The sequence below is a fragment of the Octopus bimaculoides genome, chromosome 7 (assembly GCF_001194135.2).
Source record: "Octopus bimaculoides isolate UCB-OBI-ISO-001 chromosome 7, ASM119413v2, whole genome shotgun sequence".
Lineage (NCBI taxonomy): Eukaryota > Metazoa > Mollusca > Cephalopoda > Octopoda > Octopodidae > Octopus > Octopus bimaculoides.
The window spans coordinates 24,181,291-24,198,135 of NC_068987.1; the positions used below are offsets into that span (position 1 = coordinate 24,181,291).

General features: G+C 35.2%; 3 protein-coding genes across 6 annotated transcripts in view; 1 reads left to right on the plus strand and 2 right to left on the minus strand.

Moving 5' to 3' along the window:
* Positions 1 to 694, minus strand: part of LOC106881337 (zinc finger protein 429) — a 45,082-nt gene extending 44,388 nt beyond the window's left edge. Inside the window, exon 1 of one of the 2 annotated variants that reach the window (XR_008264574.1) lies at positions 49 to 694. The gene's annotated coding sequence lies outside the window, so the exon portion shown is untranslated. The remainder of the gene's footprint in view (positions 1 to 48) is intronic. The other variant, XM_052969357.1, reaches the window with a different exon arrangement.
* LOC128248341 (zinc finger protein OZF-like) lies at positions 687 to 7,757 on the plus strand. Its single transcript, XM_052969352.1, has 2 exons — positions 687 to 890; positions 5,204 to 7,757. The coding sequence occupies exon 2, from the start codon at positions 5,840 to 5,842 to the stop codon at positions 7,271 to 7,273; it is 1,434 nt and encodes a 477-aa protein (XP_052825312.1). The 5' UTR covers positions 687 to 890; positions 5,204 to 5,839; the 3' UTR covers positions 7,274 to 7,757.
* A 5,036-nt stretch (positions 7,758 to 12,793) lies between these two features.
* Positions 12,794 to 16,845, minus strand: part of LOC106881331 (zinc finger protein OZF) — a 5,474-nt gene continuing 1,422 nt past the window's right edge. For 2 of the 3 annotated variants that reach the window (XM_052969360.1, XM_014931681.2), the window contains exon 2: positions 13,587 to 16,115. In XM_052969360.1, coding sequence (XP_052825320.1) covers positions 14,639 to 15,853 — 1,215 coding nt within the window. In that variant the 5' untranslated portion in view covers positions 15,854 to 16,115 and the 3' untranslated portion in view covers positions 13,587 to 14,638. Of the gene's footprint in view, positions 13,460 to 13,586; positions 16,116 to 16,845 lie in introns of those variants that run through there. The other variant, XR_008264576.1, reaches the window with a different exon arrangement.

Here is a 16,845-nt window from a genome sequence, read left to right on the forward strand (position 1 = left end):
ATTTGGAGAAAGAAAGTAAAAACTTAGCATAAATTATTAGCAACTTACTGATTTCAGCAAATTAAAAATTAATTTGAAAATTTTTATTTCTCATGCTGAAGGCAAAATTTAATTTTTGTTAACTGAAACGGTGACAGCAATGGACATCATTGAACCCGCAAATGCAGTTTATTCTACACAATCTTGCTTGATCTATTGGTAGGAGTTTTAAATGTAGAGAAAAATAGGTTAAACATGGGAAAATGCATCAGTAATTTTCAAAATTGAGCTAGTGGAAATAACTCAATCTTATGGCGAATCTAAATGAATGATGTGAATATTGGTACAAGGCCAGGAATTTAGTGGGCAAGTTGATTTCATCAACCTCAGTGCTCAATTGGAACCTATTTTTCGACGACGAAAAGATGAAAGTCGACCTTGGCGGAATATAAAGGCGGGCGAAATACCGCTAAGCATTTTGCCCGGTATGCTAACGATTCTGCCAGCTCGCTGCATTAAATTAACTGAATATTGATGTATTAAATGAAGTACGCCCGAAATTCCCAATTGAAATTTCCCTTTATGTTGGGGAAACAAAGTATATCACTAACTGCAATCATTAGAGACATACAAAAAGGATCGGAAGGATGATTTTTAAAGAATTTCATTAAAAAACTACCTATTTCTCTTAGCTAAATTTTATTTACATTATTTCTACACTAACGTGCTTTCGCTATTACGAAAGTGTGGCTGGTAATTCGTTCAGGTTTAAACTACATCGTTTAGTCAGTGCTTTATTATAGTGGAAGTTTACTAAATGATCGTGTCTAAATTGTCTCTTAAGAGCCACAAATCTGCTTATTTCTAAATATTATTGCACCTAACAGTAAGAAAAAGAAATGAAGAAAACAGTAAGTTGTCAGCTTATTATTGAATATGATATTTTAGTATTTGTAATGCAAATATCTCTTTTTGTAACAAATTGCAATATGTATTAATTGCTATGTTTAATCTCCATTTAAAAGTTAAACATCAATTTTAGAAACTACTCACCAGCACTAAGCTTAGTGATATTGAATTATTTGTTATTAATCGTCACATATTGTCACAATATTCTCCATTGCTATTATCTCACTGAATTTTATTTCGACCAAATCAGTTTTAAGTCTGTCGTCTTGCTGCAGACACCAGGATTTGGCGCTTCCTTCGTTTTCAGGACCTTCATCCGAGTAAAAAAGTATTTATCTTGTCAAAAGTAAAGTGTTTTCCCTGAGCGAAAAGTGGAAATGTTATTTAATTTATTGCTTTAACTTTAGATAACATTATCGAAAAGAAAACATTCGTTAGAAATCACTACACTTTGGTCGACAAGAAATTGTGAAGTGTGTGTGATTTATTTAATATCGCGTTTATTAAATTATTGACAGGCATTTGAAATGGCTGTCATTTAAAAGGGTGTTCTTTCGTTTTCATAAACGTCAGATTATTCGTTAATTTCCGTAAAAATTTTTTATTTCTTAACTTTTGTTTTCATGACGTGTGGAAGGTGTCATTTGCTTTGAAGTGAGAGGAGAAAGTGAAAGATGTATGTACGTGTATATAAAAGATTAGTGGATGTACGTGTGTATATGTTTGTGTGTGCGTGCGCACTGTGTTCAGCACACAAACACACGTACACCCATTATCTTTCATATACACGTGCATACCATAAATACATATGCATGCACCTTTTTTGTATGCATGTGCATGTGAGAAAGAGAGAGAGTGGGTGTATGTTCTCATGTATGTATTTTTCTACACAATTGTGTGTATGTATTTATTCTTTTGTTTCAACCCTAAGGCTGTGGCCGTCTAGAGGCACCGTCAGTGTAGTCACTTTTTTAATGGCCAATCCTATGTTGCCTCTTTTTAGTTTCTTACTTTCATATTGGTTCATCTGGGATTTTGGATAGCAAGAAGTCAAGTTGTTTCTTGAAAACATCTACCCCCACTCCATGGTGAGCCCTGAAGGCGTTATAAATAGCTGTGGGTCCTTGAATCCGAAGCTATTGCAGTACATGATCCTCACCTTAAATGGGGCAATTGGGATCTTTGGAATAGTGCAGTGACGTCCAATTTGGGATCTGGTATAACTCGATTCCAAAGTTTGGTGCCAGCCCCTCTAGTACCTTCCACACAAATATAATTGCATACCTTTCCCGTCTTCACTCCAGGGAGTAGAGTTGTAGCTCTTTCAGTCTCTCCCAGTAGCTTAGCTCTTCCATCGATGCAATCTTCCTTGTGTAACATTGCTGAACTGCCTCAAGTTCCACTATTAATCCAACACTGTAAGGTGACCACAGTTAAGAGCAGTGGTCCATAGGACCAGCATAGTTTCTGGTTAGTGATATGCATATTGCTTGGTTACATGTCACTAAGTCTCTCAGGTGCTGTGTTTTGTGTTATTGGGACGTTACGAGGCCCCTGATGTTCAGCAAGAATACTGGTGTGACATATAGGATGTCAGTAGCGGCCACTGGTTTAACATGTGCAGAAGTGTTAGAGGTGGCCACCTTGGATGTTTGGTGAAGCCAGGTCAGCTGCCTTACAATCTTCTGTGCAACCTCCAAAAAAGCCTGTTGTTCAGCAATCACTGTCTGCACTGCATCCACAGTTTCTTTCCTCCTGGGAGCTGTGTGTGGTGGTCTTCAGGCAAGTGAAACAAGTACCACTCACATGGGATTTGAGATGAGCAAATTTGCAGCCTGTCCCAATGTCACCATGCCAGCAGGTACCCTTTACATAGAACTTGCAGACTAGTTTGGTTTCCTTTTTAACAGAGCCATTGCTTTTGCAGGTTCCCTTTCATTTTCCTTGTTAACCCATCTTGAGCCCACATCCATTCTCAGCTCACCAGCCTGCTGGTACGTATTTAGGTGGGCAGTAACTATAAATAAGAACTGATATGGTCCATGACAATCCATACAACCTGTTGTAGCATGGAAAGCAAATGTAAAACAATAATGATGATGACACATGCATACACACACACACACACACACATATATATATATATGGTGTACCCAGTGCAAGCTATGGACATGTAAGAGGTGCAGCAGTATCACTGGAAGATTAACAGAAAAAGTAGTCTTTACATATGTCAGATGTGCAGGTACGCTAAACACCAGGAATGCACAGAAAATAGACTCACTCAAATGTCAGAGATCATCCTTAGAAGTAGTAAGCAGTTTTTGTTACTTAGGTGACCAAGTTAGCAGTGGTGGTGGTTGTTCTGAAAGCATAGCTGCTTGAATAAGAACGGGCTGGGCAAAGTTTGGAGAGCTACTACCTCTGTTAGTAACATAGAGTCTCTCCATCAGAGTGAGAATGTACAAACAGCTATGCTACATGGCAGTGAGACATGGGCTGTGACTACTGAGGACATGCAAAGGCCTGAAAGAAATGAAGCTAGTATGTTATACTGGATGGGTAATATTAGTGTACATATACGTTAGAGTGTAAGTGATTTGAGAGAAAAACTGGGTATACGAGGCATCAGATGTAATGTGCAAGAGAGAAGATTGTACTGACATGGTCATGTATTGTGTATAGATGGAGACAGCTGCTTCAAGAAGTACCAATCTAATTGTGGAGGAAACTTGCGGAAGGGGCTGCGACAAAGTGGTGAGAAAATATCTTCAGCATTGGGCCCTCACAGAGGGGATGGGAAAGGACCAAGACTTCTGGCAGTTTGCTGTGCTTGAGAAGACATGTCAAGCTAAGTAAAATCATGGTTGTCCTTGCATACAGTCATGACCCTGCTACAGCTGATCAATCCTAATATTGAAGGCTCATGGGTGCTGGTGCCATGTAAAAAGCACCCAGTACACTCTGTAAAATGGTTGGTGTTAGGAAGAGCATCGAACCATAGAAACTATACCACAACAGACATGTAGCCTAAGCAGCTCTTCAGCCTGCCAGCTCCTGTGAAACCATCCAACCCATTCCAGCTTGGAAAACGGATGTTAAATGCTGCTGCTGCTGATGATGATGATGATATATATATATATATATAATGCAGTGAGAAAAAATCATAAGTAACTGATTAAAATTATTTCCATTATTATGAGCTCATCAGCAAAGCATACACCTAACGATTTGGCAATCTTTAGATTATGGAGTGCTTTGCTGAAATAGTTATTCACAATGTCTTTATACAAATGCATTATAATATGCTTAAATGATACTACTTGCATTGCAACTGTGGCCAAGTTGAAACTGATGCTAATTGTCATTGACAACTGCAGTTTGGCAGAATGATGTTACAAACATTGATCTTTTTGCTGAAACTTTTGCAATCTCTCCAAATGTATGAAATTCCAATGAATAGAATGGGAATATGTGTTAGTAGGTTCCTACAAGAGTGACTTGATCTCCTAAAACTCCAGCTACCAAATGATGCTACAGGCTTTTCTCATTATAGCTGGTTAGTTAATGGTATCTGCTGAATTAATGAGAACTGGTTTCTTAATGTGATTTGTGGTGGTTTCTTTAATATTATCATTACAACTTGATTGAGATTCAGGAATTGTCTCATGATTGAAGAAATTGTATATGTTTCAGCTTTATTATAACCTCATATGTGAAGTATAGGTTATAAGAAGTTCAAAACATTTTACATGCTGTTGATATCCTTGAGTTATTTATTGCCTAAGCATTTCTACTTTTCTACACCAACCACTGTGTAACCTAGTATAAACTTTGTGGTTTCGCCATCATGACATTAGCATATACTGTGAAATCTGTACATTGCTGGTGAGGTGGTAATGGGCTTAAAACTCATTTAAAATAATATGATATTAGTCACTGGATATTGTTGTTCTTTCCTTTTTTTAACCAGTTAATTATTTTTAGGGTTAGCTTTTCTCTTTTCCCCAACATTAAATATGTTAGTACTAACTTAACTTTCATGCTAATGGTATTCTGAGTGTTCATAACCTTACTAAAAACATTCTGTATTTTAATTCCATCAAAAGCTCCTGTTATTACTTTTTATGTATGTGTATCTCATTACTGTTATCCCTGCTTTAAAGTTTTAATAAATGTCCTTCCTATTGTGTCTTTCCTTTATAGACATTTTCTGATTTTTCTTTATTATTCTAACATTTAGTGTCTCTGGTCAAGTCCCTCCTCTCTAATAACTTTTCTGTTACCTTTTCATTGGCTTTCTAATATTCTGTTTCAGGGTTTGTGGTAACATTGAGATGGTGACTGCAGATTCAAGATTTATAAAGAACTTTGTCAGATTTTGAAAACAGAAGACGGACATTATTCAAGAACCCTATTAATTGTTCTTTCATCATCATCATCATTTAACATCTGTTTTCCATACTGGCATGGGTTGGACAGTTTGACAGAGGCTGACTAGGCAGAAGACTGCACCAGGCTTCATTGTTTTGGCAGTGTTTTTATGGCTGGATACCCTTACTAACACCAACCAGCGATATAACCTTGATTTTTTGTGAAATTAAGATTAAAGCTATAAACAGTTTATAATTGAGTTATGGAACATGAAGATTTCATTGGTTTTGTTGGGAAGTCTTTTATATCTGTATAGCTTGAGAACTGGAGTCAGTTTTCAAGTTGCTGATTTTTAATTCCAAGATTGAACTCTAGCAAGAGAAACTGTCCCAATAAAATATCTTAAAACTGTTTCTTTACAATTGAGACATCTACAGACTTTGTCAAGTATCATGTTTTTTTGTTTTCTCAGTAAGAGAAAATACATGGTAAATATTTATTGAAAAGTTTCAGAGAATTTAGTTTCCTTCAGTACACATTTGAAATTAAACAAACATTTTTAGATATTTGTAAGAAAATTATGGAGGATAAACTGGATGAAAGCCAGGCTTCTGAAAAACAACCTGAATCTGATGACATAACTAATCAGGAGTGTGTAGATACACAGAAGAAAGCCTATCATTTTGACATTCGTAAGAAGACATTCTCACAATATAATGTCCTTCTTACAAGCATAAAACTTAAATATTCTAAAATGTGTAACAAAACATCTGCTAAAAATCGTTCATTCTCTAAGGGTGTTCAATCAGATCAGACTGGTTTTGAATGCTTAATCTGTGGTAAAACATTTTCTCGGAGATGTTATCTGAGAAGGCACAAAACTATACACAGAAGTATTAAACCATATCGATGTGACATTTGTGATAAAGCCTTTTCTCAGAGCAGCACTTTGACTAATCATAGACGTATTCATACTGATGAAAAGCCATATCATTGTAAGGTTTGTGGCAGAAGGTTTACACAGAATGGTCATTTGAGTAGACACAAGTATATTCACTCAGGAGAGAAACCACACCGCTGCGACATCTGTGGGAAATCGTTCTCACAGATTGACAGTTTAACTCGTCACAAACTTATTCATACGGGAGAAAAACCATATCAGTGTGGTATTTGTGGTAAAACATTCTCTCGAAGCTCTTATCTGAATGTTCACAAATCAGTTCACACAAATGAAAGGCCACATCGTTGTGATGTCTGTGGTAAAGCATTCTCTGGAAGAAGTACTTTGACTAATCACAAACGTATTCACACTGGGGAAAAACCATACCATTGTGGTATCTGTGGTAAAACTTTCTCTGGAGGTAATAGTTTGACTAGTCACATACAAGGTCACACAGGAAATAAACCATACCACTGTGATATTTGTGGTAAAACATTCTCTAGCAGTAGTAGACTAACTAATCACATACGCATCCACACAGGTGAGAAACCTTACCACTGTAACACCTGTGGTAAAGCATTTTCTCAAAATAGCCATTTAACTCAACATGTACGGGTTCATACAGGTGAGAAGCCACACCACTGTGATATATGTGGTAAAACATTCACTCAAAGAGGTCATTTAACGATTCATATACGTGGGCATACAGGTGAAAGGCCATATAGCTGTGATATTTGTGGTAAAGCTTATGCTGATAATCAAAGTTTAACTCGTCACAAACCTGTTCACACAGGTGACCATCCACATCGTTGTGATGTTTGTGGAAAAGCATTCACTCAGAGCACACATTTAAAAATTCATCTTCGTGGCCACACAGGTGAAAGACCATTTAGTTGTGATATTTGTGGTAAAACATTCTCTGATAATCAGCATTTAACTCGTCACAGACCTGTTCACACAGGTGAGAAACCATATGGTTGCGATATCTGTGATAAAACTTTCTCTATAAAAAGGAGTTTGGCTAATCACAAGAAAAAGGTACATGGAAAACAAACCATAAAACAAGAGAAATAGTTGGAAAAACTTGTATAAATTCATATATTATGACACCACAAAGAAATTCCTGTAAAACAATGCAAGGAAATTTTATATATTACAGAGAATTAATGAAAGCCATGCTTATATAATGTTACCTGAGTTATTTGAGAATATTTTGTAATATCTGAAATTAAATTATAAATCACAGTGTTATAATATCTCGTAATTGTTAATATTGTAAACCAATCAGCTGTATCAAATACCAGCCAGATGGTCGAGATGATTGAACAATTCTTTAATGAAATTATACACACAGATTGATTATTAAAAAAAAAGCTTCACTGTAAGGTTTTCAGGTTATAATTTTTTTTTTTTCAGACAATCATAAGTTGAACATTAATTTTTTTCCCCCAGTTGTACATGTAACAATATTAACATTTATATGGTACAATGTCAGTGTAATTACCAAATGAATTGTAATATTTTATAATTAAACTTTATGTAAATGTGATTCACTTTACTGATTCATTCTGGATTAACTTTAATATCTAATTTGGTTACTCAAAAATTGTTCACTATTTTGATACTATGAACTGTTGAGAGTTGTGTTTTGGGAGTTCAGAGTTGCAATCTAGAAAACAATCTATTTCATCTGTCCTTTCTACTACAGCATGTGTACTTGAAAGAGGGTTGATTTTCTGTAAAAAGAAAGAAGCTCCCTTGCAGATTACTGCAAAGAATATAAAAACAAAATTATAAAGTTAAGAATAGTCATGAACTTAGAATAGACAATGTAAAAGTTAGATGTCCCTGAAAGGAATTAGAAAAATATGTTAGGGATTATAGCATAGCGAAGTATTAGGTACAAATAAAGCATAACATGTTGTAAAAGACTTATTGTACAAGTAGAGCAGGTCCACCCAGCCATGCAGGGGACATTATAACAGTGGAATTGTGAGGTAGAAGGGTTATCAAAGGTGAGAAATTTTGAAGAGATAAAAAGTGTGTAATGCCAAGAAATACCTAGACCCTAGGCTGGATGATACATGCCAGGTGTGCCTTGCTAGAAATTTGTTACTGTTTTACATTAAGGTGAAGTGTTTCAAATTGTATAATAGTATATATATGTGAATTACAATGTCACTGTGGGGAAAGTGTATCCAAAATGATATGAATGTATCAGTGTCATAACTTAAATAAAGAAACTGAAGGTATAGCAAAAGCATAGTTCTATTGATATTAGCTGAAAGTCTAGCTGTAGTGATCAATGTGAGTTTGTTAATAAAACAATTGAAAGGACAAGAAAATGTTATAGTTTCCTCAAAGATTGTTCAGACAATGAGGATAGGGTGGTGTTAAGCTAATTACTTAGTTTATGAGATTATATAGTAAGGTACTTTTGAAAATGACAGGATAGCATCATGTACTGTGAGAAAATACAAATGTCAGTTAACGATGGTTGTAAGTAATCAGGAAAATTACTACAAGAGAGTTAACAGTTGAGAATGTAGTTTGACTTTGTATAAAGACATGAACTCACAGATACTATATATTTCTTGGGATAATTGTTGGAAGTTAGTAACCCGGAACTAAATCAACACCTTGGCTTTTGGTATTTAGAAAATGTCTTTGGTGGGTTAGACTGGTGGACAATGAGAAATTTGGGTATGTACAAAGGTAGAAAAAGTAGTTAAGGGTGTATTTAATGGTGCTATCAATAAGACAAGTAGTTAATAAATCAGTATTGTTGTAGGAGTTAATTAGAAATTAAGTTCCATCATTATTTCTGTTCAGATATGTGTATATGTATGTGTACCATTCTTTACTATAGGCAATTGCCCATACTTGTCTGAAAGTCTCCTAAAAACTTCAGTTGCTGAAACTAGAGAAAATCTTTTAGAGATGTAGCATTTGCTTAATTCTTCATATTACTTAATTCAAATGCTGAGGTAAAAACATTATTCCTTATTCAGTAGCATGAATGTTATATAATTTTCTAACATAAAAGTAAGATAAATATATAAATGAACTGGATTCTTTGAGATGTTATGAATAATTTAAATATACTTGACTTCATTTGCATATGCAGTTGGTCATTTTACATAGAACTGATGCTAAATGTTTTGATGCTTTGAAAAGTTATGCAATTAAAATAAGTGATGTCTGCAGCATTATATACACACACACATACTAGAGCATTACCTGTCATTTTCAAAATATACTTTTGCCCTCATCCACAGATAATATCAGAATATACGACAGACAATAATAATATAACTTTTATCAAATTTCATGGTACGTATACAAAATGATGAAATGATTACAAATTTTCGAAAGAAATGTATTTACTTTAAAATTAGATAAAACAAATTTTTCATTTGTATATTTGCAATAAATACATTGTTTTCTAAATTTTCTCAATACAATAGCAATCCACTTCATCACAAACCTGTCTGCAAAATTTCATAAAAAGAATGTGCATTAATCAGAAAATTATAAGACACTCAACCTGCACCTCTTATGTTAACTCTGTAGTTGTCCTTTACTTTCTGTATACAATGTAAAGTGTAACTGGAGAAATCAACTAACCAATATTTATATCAAATATTATTGTGTATATATATATATATGTGTGTGTGTATCATCATCATCATCAGTTTAATGTCCACTTTTCCATACTTGCATGGTTCAGACAGAGTTCGTTGAGCGAAATTTTGTATGGCTGGATGCCCATCGTGTCACTTGTTTCCAAATAAACTCATATTTTTTCATGGAAGATAAGAAATGAACATCATATAACAGTAATGCTTGGTTTACAACTATTAGTGATGTTCAAGGAAGGAGACACACATCATCATCAGCATTTAACTTTACTGGAAGGGTGAAGGATCCTGTTCGATATCTTGCTTACTAGGACCTTGGTCTTTGCTAAGTTTACTTTAAGACCCTTTGATTCCAGGTTCTGTTTCCACACCTGGAATTTCTTTTCTAATTCTGTTCCAGATTCTGCTATGAGAGCAAGATCATCAGCATATAGTAGTTCCCATGAGCTTCCAGTCTTAAATTCCTGTTATGGCCTGGAGGACAACGATGAATAGGAGGGGGCTGAGGACCAAGCTTTGGTGAATACCTACTTGTTCACTAAATTCATCGCTGTACCAGTGGCCAACTCTTACCTTACCAACAGCACTCCTGTACGTGGCCTGTGCTGCTTTTACAAGCCAATCATCTATCCCTAGCTTCCACTTCCTTAGAGTCCAACATATCACAGATTGAGGTATTCTGTCAAAGGCTTTCTCTAGATCAACAAATGCCAAGTACAACAGCTTGTTCTTAGCTAAATACTCCTCTTGCAGTTGCCTGACTATGACAATATTATCTGTGGTACTTTTCCCTGGATTTCATCTGGTCTAATTCTGTTCCTAATTAATTGGGCTATAACTCTCTCTGCCACTTTCATCACCTGGTCCAGCAATTTGATGCCTCTATAATTACTTCTATTTAAGGCATCTTCTTTGCCCTTGTAACAGCTGACTATGATACTGCTGTGCCAGTCACTAGGGATTATGCCTTCTTGCATAACCAGATTAACTATACAGGTAACTAGACTGTATCCATCTCTATCTGATATCTTAAGCATCTCAGCAGTGGCTCCTGATGGATCAGGGGCCTTTCCTGTCTTCATATTTTTAATTGCATTTTCTATGATGCTGTTGTCAACTAGACTAGCTGGTACCTCTGTTGGATTCACATGAGGAAGATTCCCTTTCTCCCATTCATTCTCTGCATTTAATAGTTTTTCATAGTAGCTCTTCCATGCCACTTTCTTTTCAGGATCACTAAGAGCAAGTGTACCACTGTCTGTACACACTTCTCTCCCACAACATCTTGATTATCTCTCACACACTGTGTAGCAAATCTGGAATACCTCAAGTATCTGATCTTTGTGCTGCAAGACATTGGCAGACTACTTTCCTTCTGCATCTGCCTATCTGAATATACCTGATGGCTAGTTTCTCTTTTAGCTATCTGATATGGTTTTTTGCTACCACCATTCTTCCAGTCTTTCCAACCCCATCTCTTCTCTTTTATAATCTTGTTGACCTCACTCTTCCAGTGCCATGTGACCCTTGATCTAGTGGAAGCTTTGCTCCAACCACAGGTTTAATCTGTCATCTTCAGTACACGCACACACACACAGACTTCTTTCAGTTTCTGCCAGCCAAATCCAATCACAAGGTTTTGGTTAGCCCTAGGCTATAGCAGAAGACACTTGCCCAAGGTACCATGCTGTGAGAATGAATCTAAAAGCAAGTGGTTGAGAAGCAGACTTCTTGACCAAACAGCCATGCCTGTGTGTGTAAATTTATATTCATATTAAATGTGTATTATATTTAATATTTCACTCAGTCATTGCTGTTGGCTTCAAGAAGCCAAGCTGCTATCTCTTATTCAACCTATGGACAAGTAATGGAAGTGAGCACAAAAAAATATATACTATTTATAGTCTTCTCTTCTATTCCTCATCAAATTCATTTTACTGCATTTGTTATTTCAATCAAATACAGTTAGCTGAAATTTATTAGTGTTTAGGTATAACAGATGAAATAAAATGTAGAGATGGACATTCAGAAGCCTCCAGCGAATTTTGATAAAGCTGTCATTACCCTATCTCAGTAACATCTTTTGACAGCTAAACACAGTCCACCTCTACCAACATCATGAAGAAAGCATCATTCTCCACTGCATGGCCTTTGTTTCATGGTGGCTCAGAAGCTTTTTAATCACACAGCCAGAAATCCTTTCTACTATAGGCACAAGGCCTGAAATTTTAGGGGAGCAGGAAAGTTGATTACATCAACCTCAGTCCACAACTGGTATTTGTTTTATCAACCCTGAAAGGATGTAAGGCAAAGTCAACCTCTGTGAAATTTGAACTCAGAACATGGACAAAATGCCACTAAGCATTTTGCCTAGTAGGTAACGATTCTGCCAGCTCACCACTTTGAAACCATCACATATCTACCTCATTAATGTTCGGTGAAGGCAGGTGTTGAACTCACAATTGTAAGTTTGTGGTTTCAATTCCCAAACTGGATAGAGCATAGTGTTCTTGAGCAAAACACTTCATTTTACATTGCTTCAATCTACTCTATTCAAAATAAGCACCAGCAGCATCTGGAGTTTAATCCTGCAGCAGACTGATGCCCTTTGAGGGCAGGGTAAGGGGTATTATATCTGCCCAGTCATTTTAAAGCTATGGATACAGGGATAAGTTCTAGTCTAATGTACTTCTAGATTTGTGACAAATTCTATTTACTTTTTTTTTTAACTTCTCCATATTAACATTTCTGATAGCCTGTTCACATTTGTAAACCGGCAAGACATTAAATTAATTAAAAATAGATCAACTAGAAATATAAATAATATAACCCTTTTGTTACCTTATTTTTGTTGAAATATACCACCTTTCAATTCATTTTGAAAATTATGAAGAATTAAGTAAAATAATTTTATCAATATTAAGTTGATATTTGAAACATAATTTAAAATTTTGATATAAAGTTTAATTGAGATCTCTTTTAAAGTGGAAATTTGTATCACAGAACTAGGGGTAGTCTTGAGTGGAATGATATCAAAAGGGTTAAGGAAAGGGTAATTTATTAATCAGGAAACAGTATACAAACTCCATTGTTGACAGGTTTTGACCAGTTTAACCCTCTAGCTTTCAGATTATTCTGTCAAATGTAATGCTTATTTATTCACATTGTTTTGAACTTATCCTGCATTTTCTTGTAGCTGTGAGATTATATATTTTTTAAACTAACATTGTAGGGTAGGCATGAGAGGCTGGATCTGGCCAGTTTGAACATAAAATAGGAAGAATATTTTGGCTGGATATGGTCAGTTTAAAAGCTAAAGGGTCAATGCTTATATTAACACAAGTACTTTTGCATTCAGTTGTTTTATTATGTTGCAAAGGATTCTGGAACAGTATAGAATTTCAGTCTGACACAAATAATAGGTCTTGCTTTTTCTCATTTTGCCATGCTGGTTATGTTTCCATGAGTTCAGAATAATGGAATAATCAGTCTTTGTGAATCCATGCAATGTGTTATGGGTTTTCTTTTTTACACCAGAAACTGGAGATTATAGTCTTCTACAGTATTAACAGGTTTGATACTAGTTCAGCCATTTATTTCTCAGTGTACATAACCAACTCTAGTATTAAATAAAGTAAATAAAACATACAGTGTTATAGAGCAGGTAAAACAATGCTGTCAGAATAAAGTTATTGTAAAACTGTTTCAATAGACAACAAAATAAAGAAAGAAGACTAGTCTGTATGAACTGTAGAAGTGAACAATGTTTATTTTATAGTTATTAGAGTTAAAATTCCTCAAATTTTCTATCATCATCATCATCATCATCATCATTTAACGTCCACTTTCCATGCTAGCATGGGTTGGATGATTTGACTGAGGACTGGCTACACCAGGCTCCAATCTGATTTGGCAGAGTTTCTACAGCTGGATGCCCTTCCTAACGCCAACCACTCCGAGAGTGTAGTGGGTGCTTTTACGTGCCACCAGCACGAAGGCCAGTCAGGTGGTACTGGCAACGGCCACGCTCAAAATGGTGTATTTTACATGCCACCTGCACAGGAGCCAGTCCAGCGGCACTGGCACGATCTCGCTCGAATGTCTTTATCATAAACCAATGTTCTACAGCCTAAATGACTCAGTCCCTGGTTATATACTATTTCAGTCGAGTTGAAGAATACATTGTACATTGTTTGCTATATCATTTTTGCTTGTGCATTAAGTTAATTTTGCTTCTGGTTCATCAGTAAATTTATTCACATATAATTAATGAGCTTTATGTCAGCCTTTAAAAGACAGAAAATTAAACACTCCAAGTTATCAAATAACTTATTGATTTGACTAAGTGGTTGATAAATCAAATCAAGGAGTGGCAACATAGAGCTTGAGAGGACATTTTAGTCAAAATGATAGCAAGGGAACCTCTACAGTGATGGTTCCACAAAAAATGCATCCTGTTCACTGTGAAGTGACTGATGTTAGGAAGGACATATAGCTGTAGAAACCATACAAGATCTGAGACAATGGAACAAGATGTAATCCTCCAGCCAGTTAGATTTTGTTGAACTGTCCAATATGGAAAACATATAAATAAATTTCTGTGCTACATGCAGTAGGAAGTTGTTCCTACAATACCATACCTATTGCAATAGCTAGAATTAGTGAATTGAAGACAGAATACAAACTGCAAACATTTAAACTGGGTAAATGCTATGCTATTTATTCAGCCATTCTTGCTCTCCACAGTGTTATAGGTTCTCATAAATGCCAATATGCATTTGAGATTTGAAGTTTTAATTCAGCATTTTGATTTCTCATTTGTATGAACACGTCTGTGAGAAATCAAACTACCACTCTGAGTGAAAGTTTTATCACAGATATCACAGTGGTAGGGTTTTTCCCCTGTATGAATACGTCTGTGAATCGTTACACTATTACTCCGAGTGAAAGTTTTACCACAGATATCACAGTGGTATGATTTCTCATTCGTATGAAAACGCCGGTGAGAAATCAAACTACCACTCTGAGTGAAAGTTTTATCACAGATATCACAGTGGTAGGGTTTTTCCCCTGTATGAATACGTCTGTGAATAGTTACACTATTACTCCGAGTGAAATTTTTACCACAGATATCACATTGGTATGGTTTCTCATTTGTATGAATACTTCTATGATTAGTTAAAGTAGTACTCTGAGAGAAAGTTTTATCACAGATATCACAATGGTATGGTTTTTCACCAGTATGAATACGTCTATGATCAAGCATGCTACCTCTGTGTAAGAAAGATTTACCACAGATATCACAATGATAGGGTTTTTCACCAGTATGAACACGTATGTGATAAGTTAAACTACTGTGGTGAGCAAAATCTTTCCCACAGATCTCGCAATGGTATGGTTTTTCACCAGTGTGAACACGTATGTGATAAGTTAAGCTACTATGGTAAGCAAAATCTTTACCACAAACATCACAATGGTATGGTTTTTCCCCAGTATGAATTCGTTGATGCACAAGCATTCCATCTTTCTGTGAGAAGGATTTACCACAAATCTCACAATGGTATGGTTTGTCATCTGTGTGAACACGTTTGTGAGTAATTAACTGATAACTCATTGAGAATGCTTTACCACAAATACCACATTGATGTCGTTTCTCACCTGTGTGAACACTTTTATGACTAATTAACTGTCCTCTCTCAGAGAATGTGTCACCACAGATATCACAGTGGTATGGTTTCTCACCTGTATGAATACGTTTATGTACAGACAAAAAGCCTTTAACCATGAACTTTTTACCACAAATATCACATCGATAACGCAATGAACTTGTGTTAATAAATTTCGGTCCACTGATATTACTATTATGCGTAAATGTTTTAGATGACTTATCAGGTAGTTTTAATTTCTTCCCAGTATTTATCAGTCTTTTATGAAATACACGAGTATTCTTGGAGAGGTTTTCACCCTCAACCTCACTCCCACACAGTTTATCTTCCATAATTTCTTCTTGCATCAATATTTCAAAAAAGAAGCATATATCAGATACTACAGAAAAACAGTTGTAGTATAATGTCAAAACTTCTTTAATATGACTGCCACCACCCAGCCAGTATATTTCCAATCAACACAATTGTTAATTAAATAAAATCTTTTAGAGTAATCTAATCACAGTTAGATAAACAATGCCACAAGCCTTCTTGATGATTATGTCATTCTGTAGTTTTTAAACTTTCTTACTTTTGTAAATATATCTTCTCTCAATGTTACCAAAAAATCTGAAAAAAAAAAGACATAACAGATAAGCAACAATGATATACTAAGATGGAAGTTATTTAAGATAAGATGATATTTGATGGCATAGTCAAAGTCAATTACAAAAGTTTAAAACTTAACTACATTTTGATATCCTTCAGACTATATCAATTATATAGAAATATCAATAAAGTATTTTTTTTTTAATACTATTTTTAACTCCCCATTATGTTCAGCATCATGTCATGAACAAATGTATCATAAAAAGGCTCACAGTGTAAGCTTTTGTCAGTGAGCTTGTCTTCAGGTTTTTTTCTTCATATTGAACCACCCACACACTGCTCCTTTTTTGTAAGTATATCAATCAGAAAAAAAATCGTATGACAGATATAACAATTCAAAAACTTTTTGTCATAGTAAAATAAGAAATTGCATACACTATCAAAGAGTGTGGAAAAATTATAACTAAAGCTAGATATCTGACATGTGTGCATTTACAAAGATTTTGATTACAACCATAAAGAAAAAAAAAATCATAAAATAGTTTTATTTTTGGCACTGTCATGGTATTAGCTGTCAGAAGTGAAAGTAGAAAAATCTGACAAGGAACGTTACTGCTGGTTTGAGTTGATTCTTTGGCTACTGACAGCTAATACCATGACAGTGCCTTATTTTTTAATTGGAAACTGATCAGGGTTGAGGTATTTAATGCTTCTTACTACGCACTGGAGAGCTAGTCATACTTATTCTAGA